Source organism: Drosophila takahashii, chromosome 3R (genome assembly GCF_030179915.1).
Source record: "Drosophila takahashii strain IR98-3 E-12201 chromosome 3R, DtakHiC1v2, whole genome shotgun sequence".
Classification (NCBI taxonomy): Eukaryota; Metazoa; Arthropoda; class Insecta; order Diptera; family Drosophilidae; genus Drosophila; species Drosophila takahashii.
The window spans coordinates 36,072,451-36,091,903 of record NC_091681.1 but is presented as its reverse complement, the minus strand read 5'-3'; the positions used below and the strand labels follow the sequence as shown (position 1 = coordinate 36,091,903).

General features: G+C 39.6%; 3 protein-coding genes across 4 annotated transcripts; 2 read left to right on the top strand and 1 right to left on the bottom strand.

Moving 5' to 3' along the window:
* Window positions 1-52: 52 nt before the first annotated feature.
* Window positions 53-4,161, top strand: RASSF8 (ras association domain-containing protein 8). Of its 2 annotated transcripts, XM_070216876.1 has the most exons (6): window positions 53-220; window positions 533-714; window positions 1,223-1,590; window positions 1,655-2,381; window positions 2,442-2,752; window positions 2,813-4,161. In XM_070216876.1, the coding sequence occupies exons 2-6, from the start codon at window positions 643-645 to the stop codon at window positions 3,156-3,158; spliced, it is 1,824 nt and encodes a 607-aa protein (XP_070072977.1). In that variant the 5' UTR covers window positions 53-220; window positions 533-642; the 3' UTR covers window positions 3,159-4,161. The 2 variants fall into 2 exon arrangements, with proteins under 2 accessions (XP_070072977.1, XP_017006232.2); XM_017150743.3 differs by having other exon boundaries at window positions 53-714.
* A 4,366-nt stretch (window positions 4,162-8,527) lies between these two features.
* On the top strand, window positions 8,528-17,781 carry Lgr3 (Leucine-rich repeat-containing G protein-coupled receptor 3). The gene is made up of 9 exons (XM_017150738.3): window positions 8,528-8,775; window positions 8,913-9,093; window positions 9,230-9,514; window positions 10,250-10,321; window positions 11,515-11,586; window positions 16,263-16,334; window positions 16,406-16,849; window positions 16,912-17,186; window positions 17,243-17,781. The coding sequence occupies exons 1-9, from the start codon at window positions 8,556-8,558 to the stop codon at window positions 17,779-17,781; spliced, it is 2,160 nt and encodes a 719-aa protein (XP_017006227.3). The 5' UTR covers window positions 8,528-8,555.
* LOC108063596 (gastrula zinc finger protein XlCGF46.1) lies at window positions 17,775-19,442 on the bottom strand. The gene is made up of 4 exons (XM_017150739.3): window positions 19,317-19,442; window positions 18,296-19,257; window positions 18,050-18,234; window positions 17,775-17,893 (listed from the first exon to the last, which is right to left on the bottom strand). Exons 2-3 carry the CDS (start codon window positions 19,255-19,257, stop codon window positions 18,063-18,065), a joined length of 1,134 nt encoding a protein of 377 aa, XP_017006228.2. The 5' UTR covers window positions 19,317-19,442; the 3' UTR covers window positions 17,775-17,893; window positions 18,050-18,062.
* Window positions 19,443-19,453: the final 11 nt, after the last annotated feature.

Below are 19,453 nucleotides of genomic sequence, written 5' to 3'. Positions count from 1 at the left end.
ATCGAATACACCTGTTTGGGCAGCCCTGGTCCGCTGCTGTTGCTATCGATTTTTTGGCATCGAGTACAAGTGCAACAACAATGTTTAAGTTTACAATTCGTTTAAATCGCCTGAAAAACCCCTGAAAACGAATAAAAAGCAGTGCAGCTGCTAAATAACAAGAATAGGGTGCCTAAGAGATATAATAAATCAACGGAACAACACCACCGGAAGCGCAAAAGTAAACACAAAATCGGAAATCCGAAAAGTGAATCAGAATTTTTCCAGCTCACACACACAGGCGCACGCCCAGCAAACACACATGCAAACGTACGGAACCAGTCGTGTTGTTTTTGTTGTTGTAAATAAGTGCAAGTGAATAAGAAGCAGAAGCTGCGATCGGAAAATTAAGCAAAAAGCGTAGAAAAGCGGTGGAAAGTGGAAAGAGGAAAGGCTGCAGTGCAGCTAGCACGCTTCGCTGACTGCGCGACAGCAGAACGCCAGTCAAGCGCCAAAAACCATTAGCGTAGAACCCCATTTCCATTATTTCCAGCTGGAGCGGCACAAGAAAGCAATTTTCTGGTAGCAGAAAGCCCCAAGAAACGCGAATAATTGGCTAGAAGTTCAGAAAGACAGCAGCGACAATTAGCCGGAATCATCGGAATGGAGCTGAAAGTTTGGGTCGAGGGCATTCAGAGGATAGTTTGCGGCGTTACAGTGAACACCACATGTCAGGTAAAGTTAACTTATAGCTAGGGTCACAATAATAGCACCATTGGCACTAGATTAAAATAAAATATTTAAACCGTAACTATAAAAGAATGAAATTTTTGTTAAAAATTGTGTTAAAAATGTTTAAAAATTACAACGCAAAAATGTAGTATTTTTTACAAATATTTTATAACTTTTTCTTCCTAAAATTTTGTTTATAAATTGCATTCGAAATGTTTAAAAATTTCAAAGTAAAAATTAAGTGATTTTTAAAGTATTTTCTTTCAGCATTTATTTTTTATAATTTTAATCAAAAATTTTCCAAAATTACAAGGTAAAAATACGACATTTTGGTAATTTAAATGCAGTTTTTATAAATTTTCTAAAATTCCTTGCTAGTTGCATAACAAAATTAAAAAATATTACATATTTTTAATATTTTTTACATGACCGTTGCTATTATTTTGCCAGACACTGTATAACTCCTATATATTATTGATTTTTCCCTAATTATCCTTTTTATTTCCCACAGGATGTGGTCTTTGCCTTGGCCCATGCCACTGGGAAAGTCGGAAGATTCACTTTAATCGAAAGGTGGCGCAACAACGAACGTCATTTGGCCCCCAATGAGAATCCCATGAAGCTGCTGCTCAAATGGGGCGAGTATGCAAATGATGTGCAGTTTATATTACAAAGATCCGAGAACAAAACGCAGCAGCAACAACAGCAGCAGCAGCAAAACAACAATAATAATAATAACAACAACTATGCTGTGATGACAACGAAAAAGCCGCTGGGCCCAAACAATAATAACAATAATAAGCCAGCGCCCACTTTGCAAAAGCAAAAGTCGAACGTCGAACTCAGCTACCGCACAAAGGAATTGAAAAAGAGTTTTAGGTGAGTGGTTTTAAAAAATTAGATTAAATATTTACTTAATCCTAATTAACAATATTTCGTGCAGCGGCTATGATGCCAAACAGTTTGACAACATTGGAATTGTCAAGGGGATTCCCCAGCAGCAGCAACCACCGACTTCAGGGGCTCCGGTGAGCCCACCAGTTGTTCCACAGGAGCATGATAACAACAATGCAGCACCTTTAGTGCCCAAACACGAAAAGTCGCTATCAAATCCACTGGAAATGACCAGCACGGGCATCAGCAATCCAACAGAATCGACAGCAAATGGCTACAACGATTTCTACAACAATAATAGCAACAGCAACCAGCATATCTACAGCCAGCTGAGCAAATCCAGCAATGAACTCCGACGTTCCAGTCCCAACGAGATGTACTACACAAACAATAATAACAATAATATCAACAACAATAATAATAATAACTCACCGGAGCTGTACAAGCAAACGCCGACGATTTCCGCGAATGGAGCCCTAGTCCCACCTCCATATCGTGATCCACCGCCGCCAAGGAACAGCCCCATGTGCCAGGGACTTCAGGGACGTTTGCCCAGCAGCAATGCGGACACCATGTCCAATGCCTCCTCCTCGACGAATCCGTTCCTCAGCGACTACGATCAGCACAGCAATCACAACAATAACAGCATTAACAACAATAGCCAGGCCATGGAGGAGGGCGAGACCATGTTCCAGGCCACGCAATACAACGATTTGTTGCAGCTCATCAAGTTTCAGCGGGAGAAGATTACGGCCCAGCAAATGGAATTGCAAAAGGTAAGGATTTGTAAAGATCTTAAATGATTTCATTCACCAAACATTCACTGTTCCTTTCAGTTCGATACGGAAATAGTATATTTGGAGAGCAAAGAACGCGACCACGCCCACGAGCTGGAGGCCATTTCGCGCGAGATCTCCAAGGCGGATCAAATCTTTCGGCAGGGCAGCGAACAGCTGCAGACTCTGCAGTATGTGGAGGAGGAAAACGAATTGGTCAAGCAGCAGGAGAAGACGCTCAAGTCGGAGATAGCTCTGCTGCGATCCAAGTTAGCCAATTGCGAGACTGAGCTGCTGCAATGCAAGAACAAGATGCGCTTGCTGATGGATGACATTGAAATGGAGCAGCAACAGCAGCAGCAGACCAATCGGTGAGTAAAATGTTGATACTTAATTTATCCAGCCTATTTTACACTCCTTCATTATTTCAGACAAACTGTGGAGCGTGACTTCCTAATGGAAATGGAGCGGATACAGAGCGAAATCGATCAGGCGCTGCACAACACCGACACTTCGAACAAGTCGGCCGAGGGCCTGAAGAAGGAGCTGCTGATGATCGAGCACGCGATTGCCGAGAAAAAGCGGCAGGTGGAGCAGCTGGTCAACGAAATGAAGGAGGTGAACTTGCAAAGTCTGACTGTTACCACCACGGAGGAGATCAAGCACCTGTTGGAGGGGCCCAATAAGCAGGGCAGCAGTCGGCGGATCATCGGATCGCCCAGGCAACTAGAAACGGCTGTTCCAACCAGTAAAAATCCTCACGGCGTCTGGGTTTAAGTCGCACTCCGTACTCCCTAGGCGTCGAAACTATTTTTCTAGACATTTTCCTCCTCCAACAAATAATCTTTTTGGGAACAAAATTGATGAACATATCTTGAATGCATAATGGAGTTGATATGAAACGGATTCCATATGAATATCACAATTTTACAAAATATTCTCTACAAATTTACAATGATTAACGTGCTTAATTGCGTTACAGTATGTTTACACTCCAACCACACACTCTATGGATCTCTTAATGCAATGATAAATGTTACAAATTCGTAAACACTTCCCACACATGTCTCCACATTCCGCACACTGCACTTTGTATTTTAATGTAGTTAATGAGTCCATAATGCCCCTAATTTTAATTTTGTGTGCTATATACTTTTGTTTAATTTTTGTTGCTAGTCTACATGTTAACAAAAACCCTTTTCAATCTCTACAATTCGCCATTAGTTGTTAATTTAACAATGAACTTTAATTGTTGCAATAACTCAAGAGTATCGTAACTTGAAACGCCTTTTAAACATTTAAGTAGTGCACTTAGTGATTTGTCTCCCACTGAATTATTCATTATAGAATTCACAATTCGAATTACACAAAACTTATTGTACTTAGCAATTAGCGCAGCTTTAACAAACGAATTACAAATTAGCAATGCTTTGTTAAAAAGTTTCACTTCTAAAGTGCTTAGCCTTAGCCACCGGATATCGAAACATAGGCCCGAAAGGTGTCACGCATTAGTATATGCTCCTTATTTGGTAGGTTTAACGGATAAAAAACTAAAAGACAACCAATAAGACGCGTTTGTGAATTATGTTTTTAATTAGCAATACTTACTATTTACACAAATTGATAGTGAAACACAAAAACACCAACCGAAATGCAATTTATTGAATAATATACATTACTATTAACTTTAAACTAAAAAGGTTTTAGAACAAATTCTAATTGCATTATATCTAATTAGCTAATAAATGCATTTTTATGATTTATTTCTTTAAAACTCGAAAAAAGATGATGTTTTCTTTTGGGATTTCCTATAGGAATTAAATAAAATATTTAATGATGCGCTGGGAGTTGAACTCTGGACCTTCTAAGCGGTTGAAAGCGACCGGAAAGGAAAGAAAACCGCAGCCTTTGGAACTCAACGGTCAGCCGAAGTCCTTTTGATACCCGAAGCTGCTCGGCGCTTTTCTTTGGCGAAGGAAAACAAAATCAGCAACACATGCTGTTACCAGCTTCAGTTGGCCGCTGTGCGTGGACGTGTTTGGTCCTTTTATCCCTTTCGATTTCCGTCGTTGCTCTGGAAAAACAAACTTTTTCCTGGAGAAGCGCGCGCGACTTTCGATTTTCAAAACGAAAAAAAAGAAACAATAAAGTGTTTCCCACTTAACGGGTCAGTGAAAGTGGCCCGAAAGGAATAAAGAGGCGAAGGAACACACATTTGAATGGTCTGTTTTGGGGCCATCCTATCGCATTGACACAATCTACAAAGTGGTCGAGGGAGCATTAAGTGGCCCGGCAGCAAAAAGGAACCGCTTTTTATGGTCCCTTTTCCACACCAAATGCTGTTCAATTGCGATGATTGCGATAATGAGAGTCCCCGTTTCGGTTTAGGGATCATGCATCGCAGAGACAATGTGACCTTTTGCGGAAATTATGATTCGTCTCCGGCTGACCTTGAGCCTTGCTCCTTGGAAAGCTGATTCAATTAGGCGAACTTTAATCAGAAAAGGGCCTAAATATTGCCGGTCACATATTGCACTTCCATTTGGCAGTTTTATAACCTTGAGTTTAACTTAATGTCTTGCATAAATTAGGAAATAAAAGTGGCTACTTAAAAATAGAAGCACATGAATGAGGGCCAAATGATTCTGAAATTATTCATCTCGATTTGCCAGACTCAGCGGGGGAAATAAATATATAGCTAAGGTTTATGACTTCCTCGGCATACATTTAATGCGTTTTTTCTTAAAGAAATAGCAACTTTTATAGCAAAATTTCTTTTATAAAAAGGTTAAATTAATTTAATCCATTAAAGTTAAATTTTGTTGGTATTTAATTTTCCATTTTTTGATTGATTATAATCCCAACAAATATCCATTTGCATTGCCAATAACTTTTAATCCCTCTGAGAAACTTAAACCCGACGTCTGTCAAAATAGCATTTTATGCATATTTTTTATGGACATCAAATCAATTTTATCCAACGCTGAAATCGAAACCCCGCCAAGTGTAAAGCACTTGCCATCCAAAATATTAATTTTGAACTCCCCTTCGCCCAGCTTTCCAACCTCCTTTCGCTCCATCTGCTGTGTAATCCCGGCACTTAAAACTCTTCTCGACGAGCTGCGAGAACATTAGCCAAATGAAGTGACAAGAAATTAACAAAAAACAACAACAAAAAAAGTACGATATAAGAAATAATAATATAAGAACCCAATGAGTCAGCACCGCATCGGTTGTTTTCGCTGCGATTGGGGGTGTGTCCGGAGTGGGAATTGAGTGCTCCTAATGATGAACTCGGTCAAGGAGCCAGTGCAGCCACGCTGGCCAAGTAATTAGATAAGCGAGCTTGGGAAACAGGACCAAACCGATAAATCGCAATGGTCTACGGGAGGAGCATAGCGGTAGGCGTCTGCCTGATGACCGTGGTCCTTCTGCTCGCCGCCGGGATATTCTACTTGAGTCTGGGTAAGTAACAACCAGTTGAATGTATAATCTGGAAACCTATTTTAAAATATCTGAAAAATCATTACCTTATAACATTATTTTTAAAGAAACTCAAAACCGATCATAAGGATTCGAAGGCATAATAACGGATTAATAACTTTTAACTAATTTATAAAATATATTTCAAGAGTTCCAGAAATCATTACTTCCAAAAGGTGATATTAAACCGAGCCTTAATATACTTATTGGATTGAATCAGTTATTATGGTATTCGTATAATAATAATAATAATAATAATAATACTTTTTTAATATTTTATTTGTTATTTATTATTTATTTTTATATCGTTTATTTATTTCTGCCCAATTGACAGTGTTAAAAGTTTCCTATAAATATTTAAAGTTCTTTAGAATCAAGCCAGAAAATTAAACCAAAATGCTTGCGGTAAAGTGTGTATACTTTTCGCATTCTTTAATTGAAAAGCCCCATTGCTAAAAGGGGCTTCCATCGGGCCAAACAAAAACCAAAATCAAATTCCAAACTGCAAAATGGCTATAAATTTGATACTCAAAAGTATTTGAAAGTAATTTGTTGTATAATACGATAAAAATAGGGCAACAAAAAAACGCTTGGGAAAACAACAAACGGCTGACCATAAAAAAATAAATACCAGTACGAAGCAAACTTTGTCTTGAGCACAAAACAATTTTCGCACATCCATAAACAAGAATATGTATGAATTTATCTGGGGCCTTTTTACTCCTGACTGTTTTGGTTCCTCGTTCGAGGCTTTTATCTTGTTTTACGAGTATCAATATCGAGAAATTTGCGCTGCTTTTTGCTGCCGCCTCAATATTATATTTTTTATGCCAATTTGCGTATTGATTTGCCATAGCAGCAGAGATATAGGCAAAACATGTTTGATTTATGCCCTTTTGTCGCCTCGGATTCCAAGTACATGCATCACGACAAATTATTTATCTGCCAGAGAGCATTCGTCCGGCTTAGGTTAAAATCAGACGAGGAAAAGGAAATTTAAAGAGGGGCAAATCGGGGAGACAGGATGTGTGTTAACATGTGTCCTTGTCGTAGACACAATGAAATTGAAAGTCTCTCCTAATGCACAATGGCTTTACTTATTTATTCCTTTAGGAAACGAGATGAAGAAATAAATCTAAGCAATTTGGTATAAAGATAATGAAAGTGCTTAAGGATTAAGGATGGAATAGTCGAATCTTAAAGCTAATTTTAATAAAAAGATAACAAGTTAGGATTTTTATATTAAATTTTCAAAGACTTCGGAAAAGTGTAACCGCAAATTTGTTGTATTAATTTATATCTATCGAAATGTAGAAGAAATTTATTAAATCGGACTATGCGTTAAAAAGTTATGAGGAAATAATGGAAATCAAGCAGTGCAAGCAGTCGTTCTGCTGCATGCATGTCTCCATCCCCCTCGCACTTTCTTTAGCTGAATAAGGGGTATATGATAGTCGAGGTACTCTTGTGAAATATTTTCTTTTATTCAATGGTCTGCCAAACGGGTGAAGAGAAAACTTTTTATGGGATAAAATAAACAAACCACAAAAAAATATGTTTCTGACGCAATCCTTGCAATTGGATTAAAAGCTCCTCAAGGTGCTCAACTTTCACTTTCATTTGCTCATTTGTCTAACGAACTATGTTCCAATTTTTGCCAAGAGTCTCGAGTCGTGGCACCCAAACAAATCATAAAAATGATAAAATGCAAAACAAAAATGTCATTTCGTTTTACGACAATTACCCAAAAAAGTTGTAGGCATTCAGGCAGAAAAAAGTCTCGGGATAAATTAAATCTAAGCGTAAGGAATAAAAGTTACTTTGTCCATCCCATCAATTGTTAAAACTCAGTTCAACTTTTGAAGTTAAATTAGCTCCAATGGCATTTTAATTTGTAACCAGCCATCATTTCGATTCATGTACTTGATTTCGATGGTTGAAAAAACATATTGTTAACAAGGCAAGCATCTCAAAAATAAAAGAAAAGACAGCCAAAAACTTTTGTGCACATTAAGTTTAATTGCCATCTCATGACAAAAAGGCAAACAATAAACTGAAATACTTTGTTTGATGGAGGGTATGACTATATAAGAGCCCACAAATTACGTTGTCATCTTGAGTTTAAAGTTTGCCTGGCAGCGATTAGAATAATTACTCATACGCAGCGTTGCCCATGTGGAAAGCCTTGTATAAAAAGAAAATTGTACACTTATAAATTTGGAAATATTCATTTCTATAAAATTTATTGAAAATTAAAAACAATTTAAAAATAATCGAAGTACAATGTACTTATGTGTTTATTTCGAAATTTTTTTAAAAATAGTTTTTAATCAAATATATTAAAAATCCTATAAGCTTATAATTATTTTGAAAATCTACCTTTATAAGAAGTTATTATCCGGAAACTCATCACCTTTTTGTAAATTAATTAAGAAACAGAAACGTTCTTTAAAATTTCCCTTGAAATGTTTTTCTAAAATTAATCTAGATTTTAATAAATGATAACTGATGCGTTAAAGGCACTAGTAAAATAGCGAACTAAATCCGAGGAGAATGCAATTTGCTGCGCTGACCTTGGGTGATAATTAATTTGGGATCTGCTTGTTGTTCCTTGCTGTTCCTTTCGCAGGACCCTGCCCCACAGGCAGCTTCGCCTGCGACAACGGCACGCTGTGCGTTCCGAGGCGCCAGATGTGCGACAACCGTCACGATTGCGCCGACAGCAGCGATGAGAATCCGGTGGAGTGCGGACTCCTCTACGGCAGCAAGGAGATTGCCGATAAGATTGTGCGTAATGCGATTGAGAAGAAGCAACAGAGCCTAATCTCCGCCGTTTCGAATGCGAGCGGCCTGGATTTATCACCGCCGGTGGTGCAAAGGAATCAAAGCCAAACTTTAAGCTTGACTTGTGGTAAGATCATTGTTTTTTTTAAACACTATTAGTTTTCGAATATTTACAAAATATTTTATTATTTTATTTTTATTTAACTTGATAGCCTTCTTTATATATTTTTTAACCCAGCTCAAAAAATATTTTTATTTACTTAGATATCGTCACATATCCTAAAACCTGTAAGTGCGGCCAGAGAACAATTATATACTGCGGTCGCTTTGCGAAGTTGCGTCGATTTCCAAGGATCAGTTCTGAGGTCACGAATCTGATCATCATTCGCAACAACCTGACCCTGAGAGACAATATCTTTGCCAATTTGACGCGTCTGCAAAAGCTGTAAGTATTTTATTATTGGTAATTATTTGATATTAATCCAAAGAAATTAGAAAATGTATTTAATATTAATTTAATAAAAATAATTCATGTTTTATTTTACTGTTATTTCACCTGATTTTCCCCAATCCTTCCGCAGGACTCTCAAGTACAACAACATATCACGTGTCCCGCTGGGCAGCTTCAATGGCTTATCTAATTTGGAGCGCCTGGAGCTGAGCCACAACAACATCAGCCATTTGCCCCACGGCATCTTCCTGGGGCTCCACAGCCTCCAGTGGCTGTTCCTGGTGAACAATCAGCTGCACCACCTGCCCATGGAGCAGCTGCGATTCCTCCATCGATTGGAGTGGCTGGTCCTGAGCAGCAATCACCTCACCCTGCGAAATGTGCAGCTGCCGAAAATTCCCTCGCTCTACGAAGTGTGAGTAAATCGAAATGAGTCTCTATTCTATTTGCTAGATTAAAAACTGAGCAGAAATCGGGGTCTCGGTCCCTCGGTCTCCGGACATCCAAGCTCCGCTGAAGTATTCAAGTGTGAAATGCTGTTAAAAGCGGTGATGGGTATTAGGTGTCCTGCTGAATTGCCGGTTAGCTAGAACTGACACAATGTTGTCAACGTGGTTGCACTCACTTAGTGCCCAAAGTATCCCATTGATTTCCTTTAGTTTTGAAGTCCACGATTTAAAGTTGCAACCTTGGAATTTTTAGATCATCATTAAAAGCATTTTTACTGTATTTTAAGCTTTGCCTTAAATTAATTTTTTTTTAGAATTAATAAAATAATTAAATTGAGTTCCTTAAATCAGGATGTAAAATCACAAAGCATGCCTGCGGTTACACGCCTATCTTGCGTTAGGCACACGACGTTAATCTTATTTTCTCGTCGCTAATCAAAACGCAGTTGCACCGCCTTAAATCTTCGAATCTTAATTTCCAAAGATTTGCCCCTTTAAAGTCTAGTTGCCCATCATGAACTCTGATAATCTTACATCTTTTAACCAAGTTACATTCCTCACTTGTCCACACAAGCACACACAAAAGGCTTAGAAGGCAGTCCTTCTACCCAAAAAAAAACCCAAAAATTTATAAACAAAACTAGGCCTACAGCTTAGCCAGATTGTTGGATGCCTGCATAAATATCTCTTTACTTTTACAGTTATTTGGATTTCAATCGTATCGAATATATTGGCGAGGAAACTTTTTCCCAATTGGATAATTTACATTTGCTGTAAGTAAAACAATCAAGTTTTTCCCTCCCCCTTCCACACACAAAATAAAAAAAAACCTAGAAAATGCCAGCAAGTGTCGAAAAGTCTATTGAAATATGTTGTACTTAGATTTTATGGGGCGTATGCGTAATTTTTACTCTTCGTTGCATTTTGCTTTGGTTTTTTTTTGCTTTACTTGTTTATTTTGAGAGATTTATGTGGGTTACTTTGTTGCTGAGACAGTGAAAAAGAGAGAAGGAGCATTGCGTATACGCACTGTTGACATGACAGTGAGCTGGATATTCGATACTTCGACACCTTCGACACCGGCAAACCAAAAACAATTGAATTTATGCACCAATAACCATAAATTGGCACTTTTATTGTTTACGCAAATAACATATGCTAAGCAAATATTTAAACGAAGAGTGACAAGGAATAACAAGGCGGAAAAATGCATTTAGTAAACGAAGATAGAAATACCCTGGGTTTTTTAATTGGATTTTTTTATAATGGTTTTTATGGTTTGATTTTAAATATTTTATATATTATTTAGTCTCAAAAAAAATCTGGTTATTTCATGTTATTGAAAATGTATCGCCGTATAACATTAAAACTTCGTATGGCCATCACCTAAGATATTATCAGAGGTCTCTCACATGTCCTGGGCTCTCTTTTTTTTGCCTTCAAAATCCCCGACTGGTGGAGCATACATAATCATTAATTTATGCATCAATAGCTGACAATATAAGTCAATGGGTCGTCTGGGTGCCCGACGCCTCGCAGCTAACTGAAAATAAATCAGTTACCCAAATTGCCCAACGTAAATAAATGTGTTAACCTTTACAGACATTGCAAACGAATGGCAGCGATGAGATTTGGATGGGATAAATTGTGTCGCAATATTTGTGCCCATCATCGCATCATATGTGTCGTCAATTTATCTTGTGATTTGAAGCATATGGGAAGTTAAGGGGAAGAAAGAAAGAAGGAATATATTATTTATTTTTAAAAATAAGAAGTAATAGTTAATATTAGTTAAATAACCCCGACAATTGATATGAATCGATGATCTATTTTACGTTTTGTGGTATCAATTTGGACTTGATATGGTATGAAATACCAGAAATTTACCATGGGCATATCGATTTACCGAGTTTTCTTTGTGATTCTGTGATTTTAATTTTCTAACATATTTTCTATCCCTTCGCAGAGATCTCCAGCATAACCTCATCACCCACATCCATGGACGAGCCTTTGCAAATCTAACCAATATGCGAGATATGTGAGTATAGGGAGAAAGGGGTAGGGAATGAGTTCCTTTATGGATTTGTGGAACTTCAACACCGACACTAAGCATGAGTTATGGCGACAGATAGTTAATTAGCATAATAATACGAATAATGCTGCTACAAAAGTAAATGAACTCGAGCTCTGGTCAAACACAAAGCCGCAGGAATGTCCCCAAAGTAAATCCTAATTTGGCAAAGGATTTCAAGCAGCCAAGCACCCGAAATTCCCGCCCCTTTCGCTGGACATTTGCTTTGTGATTCAAAATCATATTTCTATGGTATTAATTTCAGTTCATTAATGCGCAATTACGTATTCGAAATGGGAATCTCTCTGTTTATGAAAAACCAAAGTTGAAAAGTTTTGCGCCCACAGACAGATAAATAATAACAAGGGAACGGATGCTTAAATCCGAAACAAAAATTCCCTAAAATTGCAGCGTTAGAAATATTTTTTTATGAACTTGACCACGCCCGCGCTATAAAAAGTTTACCCCCTTCGGGGCAACTAATCTAACCTTTATGGTCATAGTTTATTTTTATGCCGGTTATGTTATGGGCCAACTGTAAAGTAAGAGGGCAAATCTATAAACGGCAGTCGTAAAAAAGAAAACAAATTGTTTAACGCTTTGAGGAAGGAATTTGATGAGCGACAGACAGACAACATGGCGTATGCTCAATATTTAATAGTGAAAACCAATGAGATCTTTAAGGAATTGTATGTTACTTTCTGGCTTTCATAACCATATATCAATGGCATATTCAATAAATGTCTCGGGCAACACGGCATCCATCGTCTAGCATCAAGCTGTGGCCTTAATAAATTTACCAAACCCATCATCCAGCATATATATTTGTACATACATCAGCATATCAAGGATGATAACGGACAGACAGACACCAAAAACACTCTCCTCTTGACCAGATTGGTTGTAATACAGAACGAACTGAGTTTTTGGCTTTGACTTTGGCGTTTTTGTATCTTTTGGGACCTTTGACTTCAGCCAGAGAGCAACAAATAAACAAACATTATTATGACCAAATAAAAATGCAAATAAATTTGTATTTTATGTGAAAACAATTTCGCCAAAGCCTTGGCCAAGTAACTGTGTAACTGTAACCAACTCGGGCCAAGTTGTGGGCCAATAATGAAGGAGTTTATTGAAATCGACTCGGGGCAGTGGGCGGTGGTATTCCCCAATCGTCATTGCTTCATTAGATCTTGCCACTCCCCCTTATTCGAGCTGCGAATCCTTTACGCCTGTTGATGACACCTCTTGCCACCTCTTACCACTAAGCTAAAGCACCACCCACTTCCGAACACCGAACACCGAACACCGAACCCCATGCAAATAATCTGCCCTTTGTTGGCGTGCTAGGAATTTCTCAGCATTCCGGAGAGCTCGTATGCCAAGTGAAAGACTTTTATAGCCACACGGAAAGAAAATGTAATTCTAAATGACCATCGATTGGGTTTTAATTGAATCTGTGAAAGAAAACCTTATCCTGGGATGTTTAAAAAGATATAAGTTTGTTTGGTAAACTAAAAAATGTATATTAGTTAGAAACTTAGAGGCATTTTAAAACTGGAGCTCTGATTTCATTGGGTATGATTCTTTCGCTTTTAGGATATTTTCATTTAAAATTATTATTCTATTTTAATATGCATAAAATATCTTTGAACCTCAAAGATGGCCCAGCTTTCTTGTTTTCAAGATCAAATATACTTCCAATAATCCTAATATGAAGAAAATATATAATTTCTGAGAAACCACTTCTTAGATTCTATATAGTTTAAATTAAATTTTTTGTTGTGTGCACCGACAAAAATAAACTGCACAGAAATTCCTTTGGCCAGCGCAAATGTATCTGTAACTGTGTCCGTGTATTTGTATCTATCAGATACGCATCTAAATGCTGCTCATGTATCCTGTCTTCCTCCAGCAATTTCTGCTGATTTGTTTTGTCTCTGGTAACGTATCCCCCAGGGCTTTCGGGGAGGGGGACGTGGCCATAAAACAAACGAAAGCAAAAGCGAAAATATTTGAGAAATCGCTGCACTAATTTGATTCCTGCTGTCAGGCCACTGAGCCACTGACAGGTCATTACGGAGATTTTTTCGGATGCTTTAAAGACCTTCAAATCCTGCATTGTCCTGTAGACATGCTCGTGACGTTAATTATGGTCAATACGAGCCCCGCCCCCGCAGCAATGCAACCAAATGCCGCAGCAGTACCTTCGCAGAGCACATTGCCCCAAAAGAATCCACAACTGAAACGTGTCATTTGCAAGGGAAGCGCCAATGGCTTCATTTGGTTAATATGCACTCATAATGAAGTGGGGTACTTGGAATAAGTTGTCAGGTAAAATATAATTAAGCAATAAAATGATCGTTCCTATTAAATTATAAATTAATTTAAGAAGTATTACAAAAACGTCACACTCAATTAGATGTTTCAAAGAAAATAAAGTTATTTTTGTATTATTTTTACATTAATTTTTTTTAGACAGCTACATAATGAAGTGGACAGATTTTTTTTATAAATATAATTTGGAACTCTGAAATACTTAAAATAGTTTTATCGCAGAGTAGAAGAGAATACTATTAAAACTAGCGAAGCAATAATTTGTTTTCTATAATTTTGTATACATTTTTTAATTGTTCTTATAGCTGCATTATACATAGTTGTCCAATTTTTTTTAAATTCAAAATTCTGAAATGTTATGATAAATATATTCTGAAGAGTTGAAAATAATAAGTCAATAAAAAACAGAAGCTAGAACGTTTTCTTTTTCCAGAACTCTACAGGTAGAGTGTTTTGCAATCGGTTCGAGCCACATTTGTGAAATTTCTCCGCCATGATTTTTCGCTCCTTGCACGTAGCGCACAAACCCAACTAGAGGCATTTATTTGTCATTTTCTTAAATGCGCAATGACCGCCATTCCAGCCCAACCAGCCCTCCATCGTTTACTCAGTCCTTTTGATACTGACGCATTTGTGATGCCCCCGGAATGGGCCACGTGTAGTGTGTGTGGCCACTGGAGGATGTGCTCGTCCATGAACAATGGGCATTACCCGGGGGCTTATTTGGGAGGCCCAGCAACTTGTTGCCTTGCCCTCCAGAAGAAATATGTTAATTGTGGTCGTGTGTCGTCGTGTCTGGTTTGGCCGGATATTTATGAAGTTATTAAGTGCGGACCCAAAATCATGATGCCGGCCGATCCGAGAGGCCTGTCCCTCAATAATTAATCAGAAATTTACATAATAAAAATCATTTGACCGCCGTTGCGCCCATTTTGGCGACGGCTCAATTTGTGGCCGCGTTAAATATTTAGTTTAAGCTTTTGCCACGAAAAATGGCGCTGCAACTTTATAGCCAGCCAGCAATTACCAGCAATCTGTGGCAGCTCCTGATGTGGGTGGGTGTGGGTTCTCTAGGGGGTTTGTGGCCATTGTCTTATAGCGACAATCCATAAAAACAAACTGTTAACAGTTGGCGCTCGGGCATTGATTGACCAGACAAGTGCAAGCAATGGAGCTACAAAGCAGAGCTCAACGTCAGTGTATCCCTCATACACATCCCACATCTGCCACACCATCTCCATCAGATTCAGTTCCCCGAGATCTCACATCAGCTGCTGCAATTCCCATGGACGTGACACGGTGGAACTGAATCGAAGCTCCCCGGGATTGGGGGGAAATATTGAAGTTATTATCCCCCTACGCGATAAACATAATAATAAAGCAGAATAACTTTCTCCACACGGAGGGAAAGTGTCGCCAAAATAGGTCAATAAATTGGTAGTTCCTTACTATGTTTCAAAGTTGGTAGAAACATCTTTAAATACTAAAAATAAAAATAATAAATTTGATTAAATCAAGAAATTTAGAGGCAGTAGGTACATATAATATTTTTAAATAACTTAAAAACCTTTAAACATTGGGTATATTAAACATAGTTTCTCTTATACTTATAGATAAATTTCTAAGAATTCAAATCTTTTCGTTATCCCAGAAATTAAAAATTTCTTAAAATGGATTTATAACATACAACTGTGATCAAATTTGAAAATATTTCGAGTTGTTTTTTAACCATATATTTGTAAATAACTTGAAGACCTTTAAACATTATACAAATAAATTTCTAGGATACTAAATCTTTTCCTTATTCAAGGCTTAAAAATTTCTTTAACAGATTTCTAACGAATATTAAAGAGTTTTTTTGTGCATCGTTTTTTAAAACATTTTGAATAGTTTTTGAACCACTGTGCCGCATCCTGCATCCTGTCTGCCATGAATGATGCGCCCTTTCCTGCCAGAACATTAAGCCCCGGCCAGTTGCATCTATTCCACACATTGATAGACAATGTTTGCGCGCTGATTTATACTCAGCCAGCTATTAAATAAGAATTTTCGTTATTATGCTGCCCAGCGGGATTTTATTATGTGACTTTCAAAAGCCCGGAGCCAACTTGTTGTGGCTTTGGCTTAAAGTCGCCGCCAAGGAGAAAATTGTTTTCGCTTTTTTAAGAACTTTTAAAGGCGACAATGTGTGTGGTTGGTTGCTATCTTTATCAGCACAAAACGCAGGGCCATTATGCGCGGCTCACGCGGCGTATGCGTAACCTTATATCTGCGAATAATTCTTAGACGTGCATTTCGTTTTACAGCCGCCTTGTCGGTAATCCCATTAAGGAGTTATCTGGCGAAACATTTCTGCACAACACTCGACTGGAGGCGCTGTGAGTATACTCGAAGAAACGTTGCTTGTTTGGTTTTTATAAGGACTTAAAATACTTTCTGCACTCATTAGTTCGCTGGCCCAAATGCCTATCCACATCAGTCGCAGCCTAATGGAGCCCCTGAACATATCCTTCCTGAATCTCACGGGCATTCGTTATGATCACATTGACTTTGCGGCCATAAATGCCATGCGTAACCTTACGTACATCATCTACGATCGGTTCTTCTACTGCTCGATGACGCCGCGGGTGAGGATGTGCAAGCCCTCCACCGATGGAGTTAGCTCCTTTCAGGATTTGCTCAGCAAACCCGTCCTCCGATACTCCGCTTGGGTAATGGCCACTTTAACAATAGCCGGAAATGTTCTGGTTCTCTGGGGACGCTTTATCTACCGGGATGAAAATGTGGCTGTGACGATGGTGATCCGAAATCTGGCCCTGGCTGATATGCTGATGGGGTTCTATTTGGTCACTATTGGTGTGCAGGACTACCGCTATCGAAATGAGTATTACAAGTAAGTTGGAGGCGATTCTGTAGATAAATAAATAATATTATAATAAATATTATATCTCCAAGGGTTGTGCTGGATTGGATAAGCTCGTGGCAGTGCACACTGATTGGCACCCTGGCCGTCAGCTCTTCGGAGGTGTCTATGCTAATCCTGGCCTTCATGTCGCTGGAGCGCTTCCTGCTCATCGCGGATCCCTTTCGTGGCCACCGCAGCATCGGAAGTCGGGTGATGTGGCTGTCGCTGATCTGCATTTGGATTACGGGAGTGGGTTTAGCGGTGGTTCCAGTACTTCTGTGGCGTACGAGCACCCTGCCCTACTACGGATCCTATTCGGGAACCTGTAAGGGAAATATTTTTATGATAAAGTGAATTATAACAAGTAATCTTACTTTACAGGTTTCCCTTTGCACATCCACGAGGCCTTTCCCATGGGCTGGCTGTACTCGGCTTTTGTCTTCCTGGGCGTCAATCTGCTGCTGCTGGTCATGATTGCCATGCTCTACACGGCCCTGCTGATCTCGATTTGGAGGACGCGAAGTGCCACACCGCTCACTCTCTTGGATTGCGAGTTCGCCGTGCGGTTCTTCTTCATCGTGCTCACCGACTTCCTTTGCTGGGTGCCCATCATCGTGATGAAGATCTGGGTCTTCTTCAACTACAACATCTCCGATGATATCTACGCCTGGCTCGTGGTCTTTGTGCTGCCATTGAACTCGGCGGTCAATCCACTTTTGTACACCTTCACGACGCCCAAGTATCGAAATCAAATCTTCCTGCGTGGCTGGAAGAAAATTACCTCTAGGAAGCGAGCGGAGGCGGGCAATGGTAATGTGGCCACCACTACGACGGGCACAGCGACGGGATCCTCGCAGCATCCGGATGACTCCACGGCACTGGCCAAAGCCATGCCCTTGGCTCTAACGATGTCTAACTGAAGGATTCTTGCGGGGCGAAGATCGAACTTGTATACCATCAGATTTAGCAGCATTTATTTTGTCTATGATATCGAATATCTCTATATATATGTATGTGAATATCTAATCCTATCTGTGTAAGATAACCAAAGGAAAGTGTGAAATAAATTGAATGTGATATTTGTAAGGCAATCTTTGAGGATGCAAATTAATTATTAGGTTTTAGGGCCGTTTTCTGGACGGACGAGAAAACGGCCCTTAAACTTTTTAAATCTATACAACTTTTAACTTTTTAGAACTCTTTAATTAGAAGTACAATCGCTACTCTTTTTGGGACTGCTGTGTGATTCTTCCTGCCCTGCATAAACGTTAGCCATTACTAGTTTAGAGCGAACTATGTGAAATTTGCGCATTTCTTCCAGATCTTCTAGGTCCACATCCATATTATGCTTACGTTCCAGGTGGACGCGCAATCTGAAACGAGATTAATCATTTTTATACGCATATTTTAAAGGATTTTTAGAGGAAAACCAACTTATTACGTGCTGGAAAACTCTGCTGGCAGTGGGAGCACTCAAAAGGCATGGCCGTGTGGGTGCACTCGTGATTCCTAAGCGACGAGGACGAGGTAAAGGACTTCTGGCAGTCGGGAAACTCGCAAATGAAGCGGGATCCCGTGTGCTTCACCTGCTGGTGGACGGTCAAATGGGATCGCTGGGCGAATCGTCGATCGCAGAGATCACAGGCGTAGGGAAAATCCCTGTTATGATAGCGTTTATGAATCTCCAGGGCCTTGGCAATGGCGAACACCTTGCCGCAGGTGTCGCAGTGGACTCCCGACTGCCGGTGCTTCGTATCCACATGGACTTTGAGGGCCTGCTTGGTGAGGTAGACCCGGTCGCACTGGCTGCACTGAAAGTGGGGACGATTGGCCAGGTGGATCAGCTGGTGCTTGGCCATGCGGGAGTGGTTCTTGAACAGCTTGTGGCAGAATTGACAGCTGAATTGGCCTAGATGACGATGGCGGGGTAGGATGTGCTCTAAATTGGGTACTTTCTGGTCCTCCTGCTTTTCTGGAATCTCCTCCAGGGGGAACTCCTCTTCTAGCACCTCCTCCTCAGCGCTTTCGGTGACCCCGAAGATCTCCCTCAACTGCTGATTGGCAATGGCCACCTTCTTGTGGAAATCGTAGGCCCACTGGAGCTCCACAGCACATCGTTTGCACAGGGTTCTGGGCTCCTGGCTGGGATTCTGGCGGAGATCCTCCTTGGTGCAGATCTCGTAGCAGTCGTAGTAGCTCAGTTCCGCCTCCTGGTCATAGATGCTGGTCATGTCCAGCATTTGGTGGGGATGCGGCTCCTCCAGGCACAAACGACAGCAGTTGTGGAGCTCCAAAAATGAGACTTCTTGGGGCGCAGTTTGCAAGGAAGCTTCAGCCGCTCGCTTTTTAATGGTGAAAGTAAGTGTTTGGACGACTTTATTATTTTGCAGATCCATCTGTGGGTAGTTAATCATTACCAGGTTGGTTATACATCCCTAAATTACTCAATACTTGCCTGTTTACAATTGAAAATCCCCGCTCAAAAACACTAAATTCCAAGAAAAACTAAACACAGCTGTTGGAGAGTTGCCACCTGTCCGTCGATAGTCTGGCAACGCTAGGGAGCGCTTAAATATTAAAAACTTTTTTGCT

What these genes read in the sequence shown, in the direction of transcription:
- RASSF8 (XM_070216876.1), top strand. Translation starts at nt 643, where the DNA reads ATGGAGCTGAAAGTTTGGGTCGAGGGCATTCAGAGGATAGTTTGCGGC. An exon ending in CAGTGAACACCACATGTCAG is followed by an intron (nt 715 to 1,222) that starts GTAAAGTTAACT and finishes TATTTCCCACAG; the next exon opens with GATGTGGTCTTTGCCTTGGC. An exon ending in CAGCAGCAGCAGACCAATCG is followed by an intron (nt 2,753 to 2,812) that starts GTGAGTAAAATG and finishes TCATTATTTCAG; the next exon opens with ACAAACTGTGGAGCGTGACT.
- Lgr3 (XM_017150738.3), top strand. Translation starts at nt 8,556, where the DNA reads ATGTGCGACAACCGTCACGATTGCGCCGACAGCAGCGATGAGAATCCG. An exon ending in AACACTCGACTGGAGGCGCT is followed by an intron (nt 16,335 to 16,405) that starts GTGAGTATACTC and finishes TGCACTCATTAG; the next exon opens with TTCGCTGGCCCAAATGCCTA. An exon ending in TATCGAAATGAGTATTACAA is followed by an intron (nt 16,850 to 16,911) that starts GTAAGTTGGAGG and finishes TATATCTCCAAG; the next exon opens with GGTTGTGCTGGATTGGATAA.
- LOC108063596 (XM_017150739.3), bottom strand. Translation starts at nt 19,257, where the DNA reads ATGGATCTGCAAAATAATAAAGTCGTCCAAACACTTACTTTCACCATT. An exon ending in AGTTTTCCAGCACGTAATAA is followed by an intron (nt 18,235 to 18,295) that starts GTTGGTTTTCCT and finishes ATCTCGTTTCAG; the next exon opens with ATTGCGCGTCCACCTGGAAC.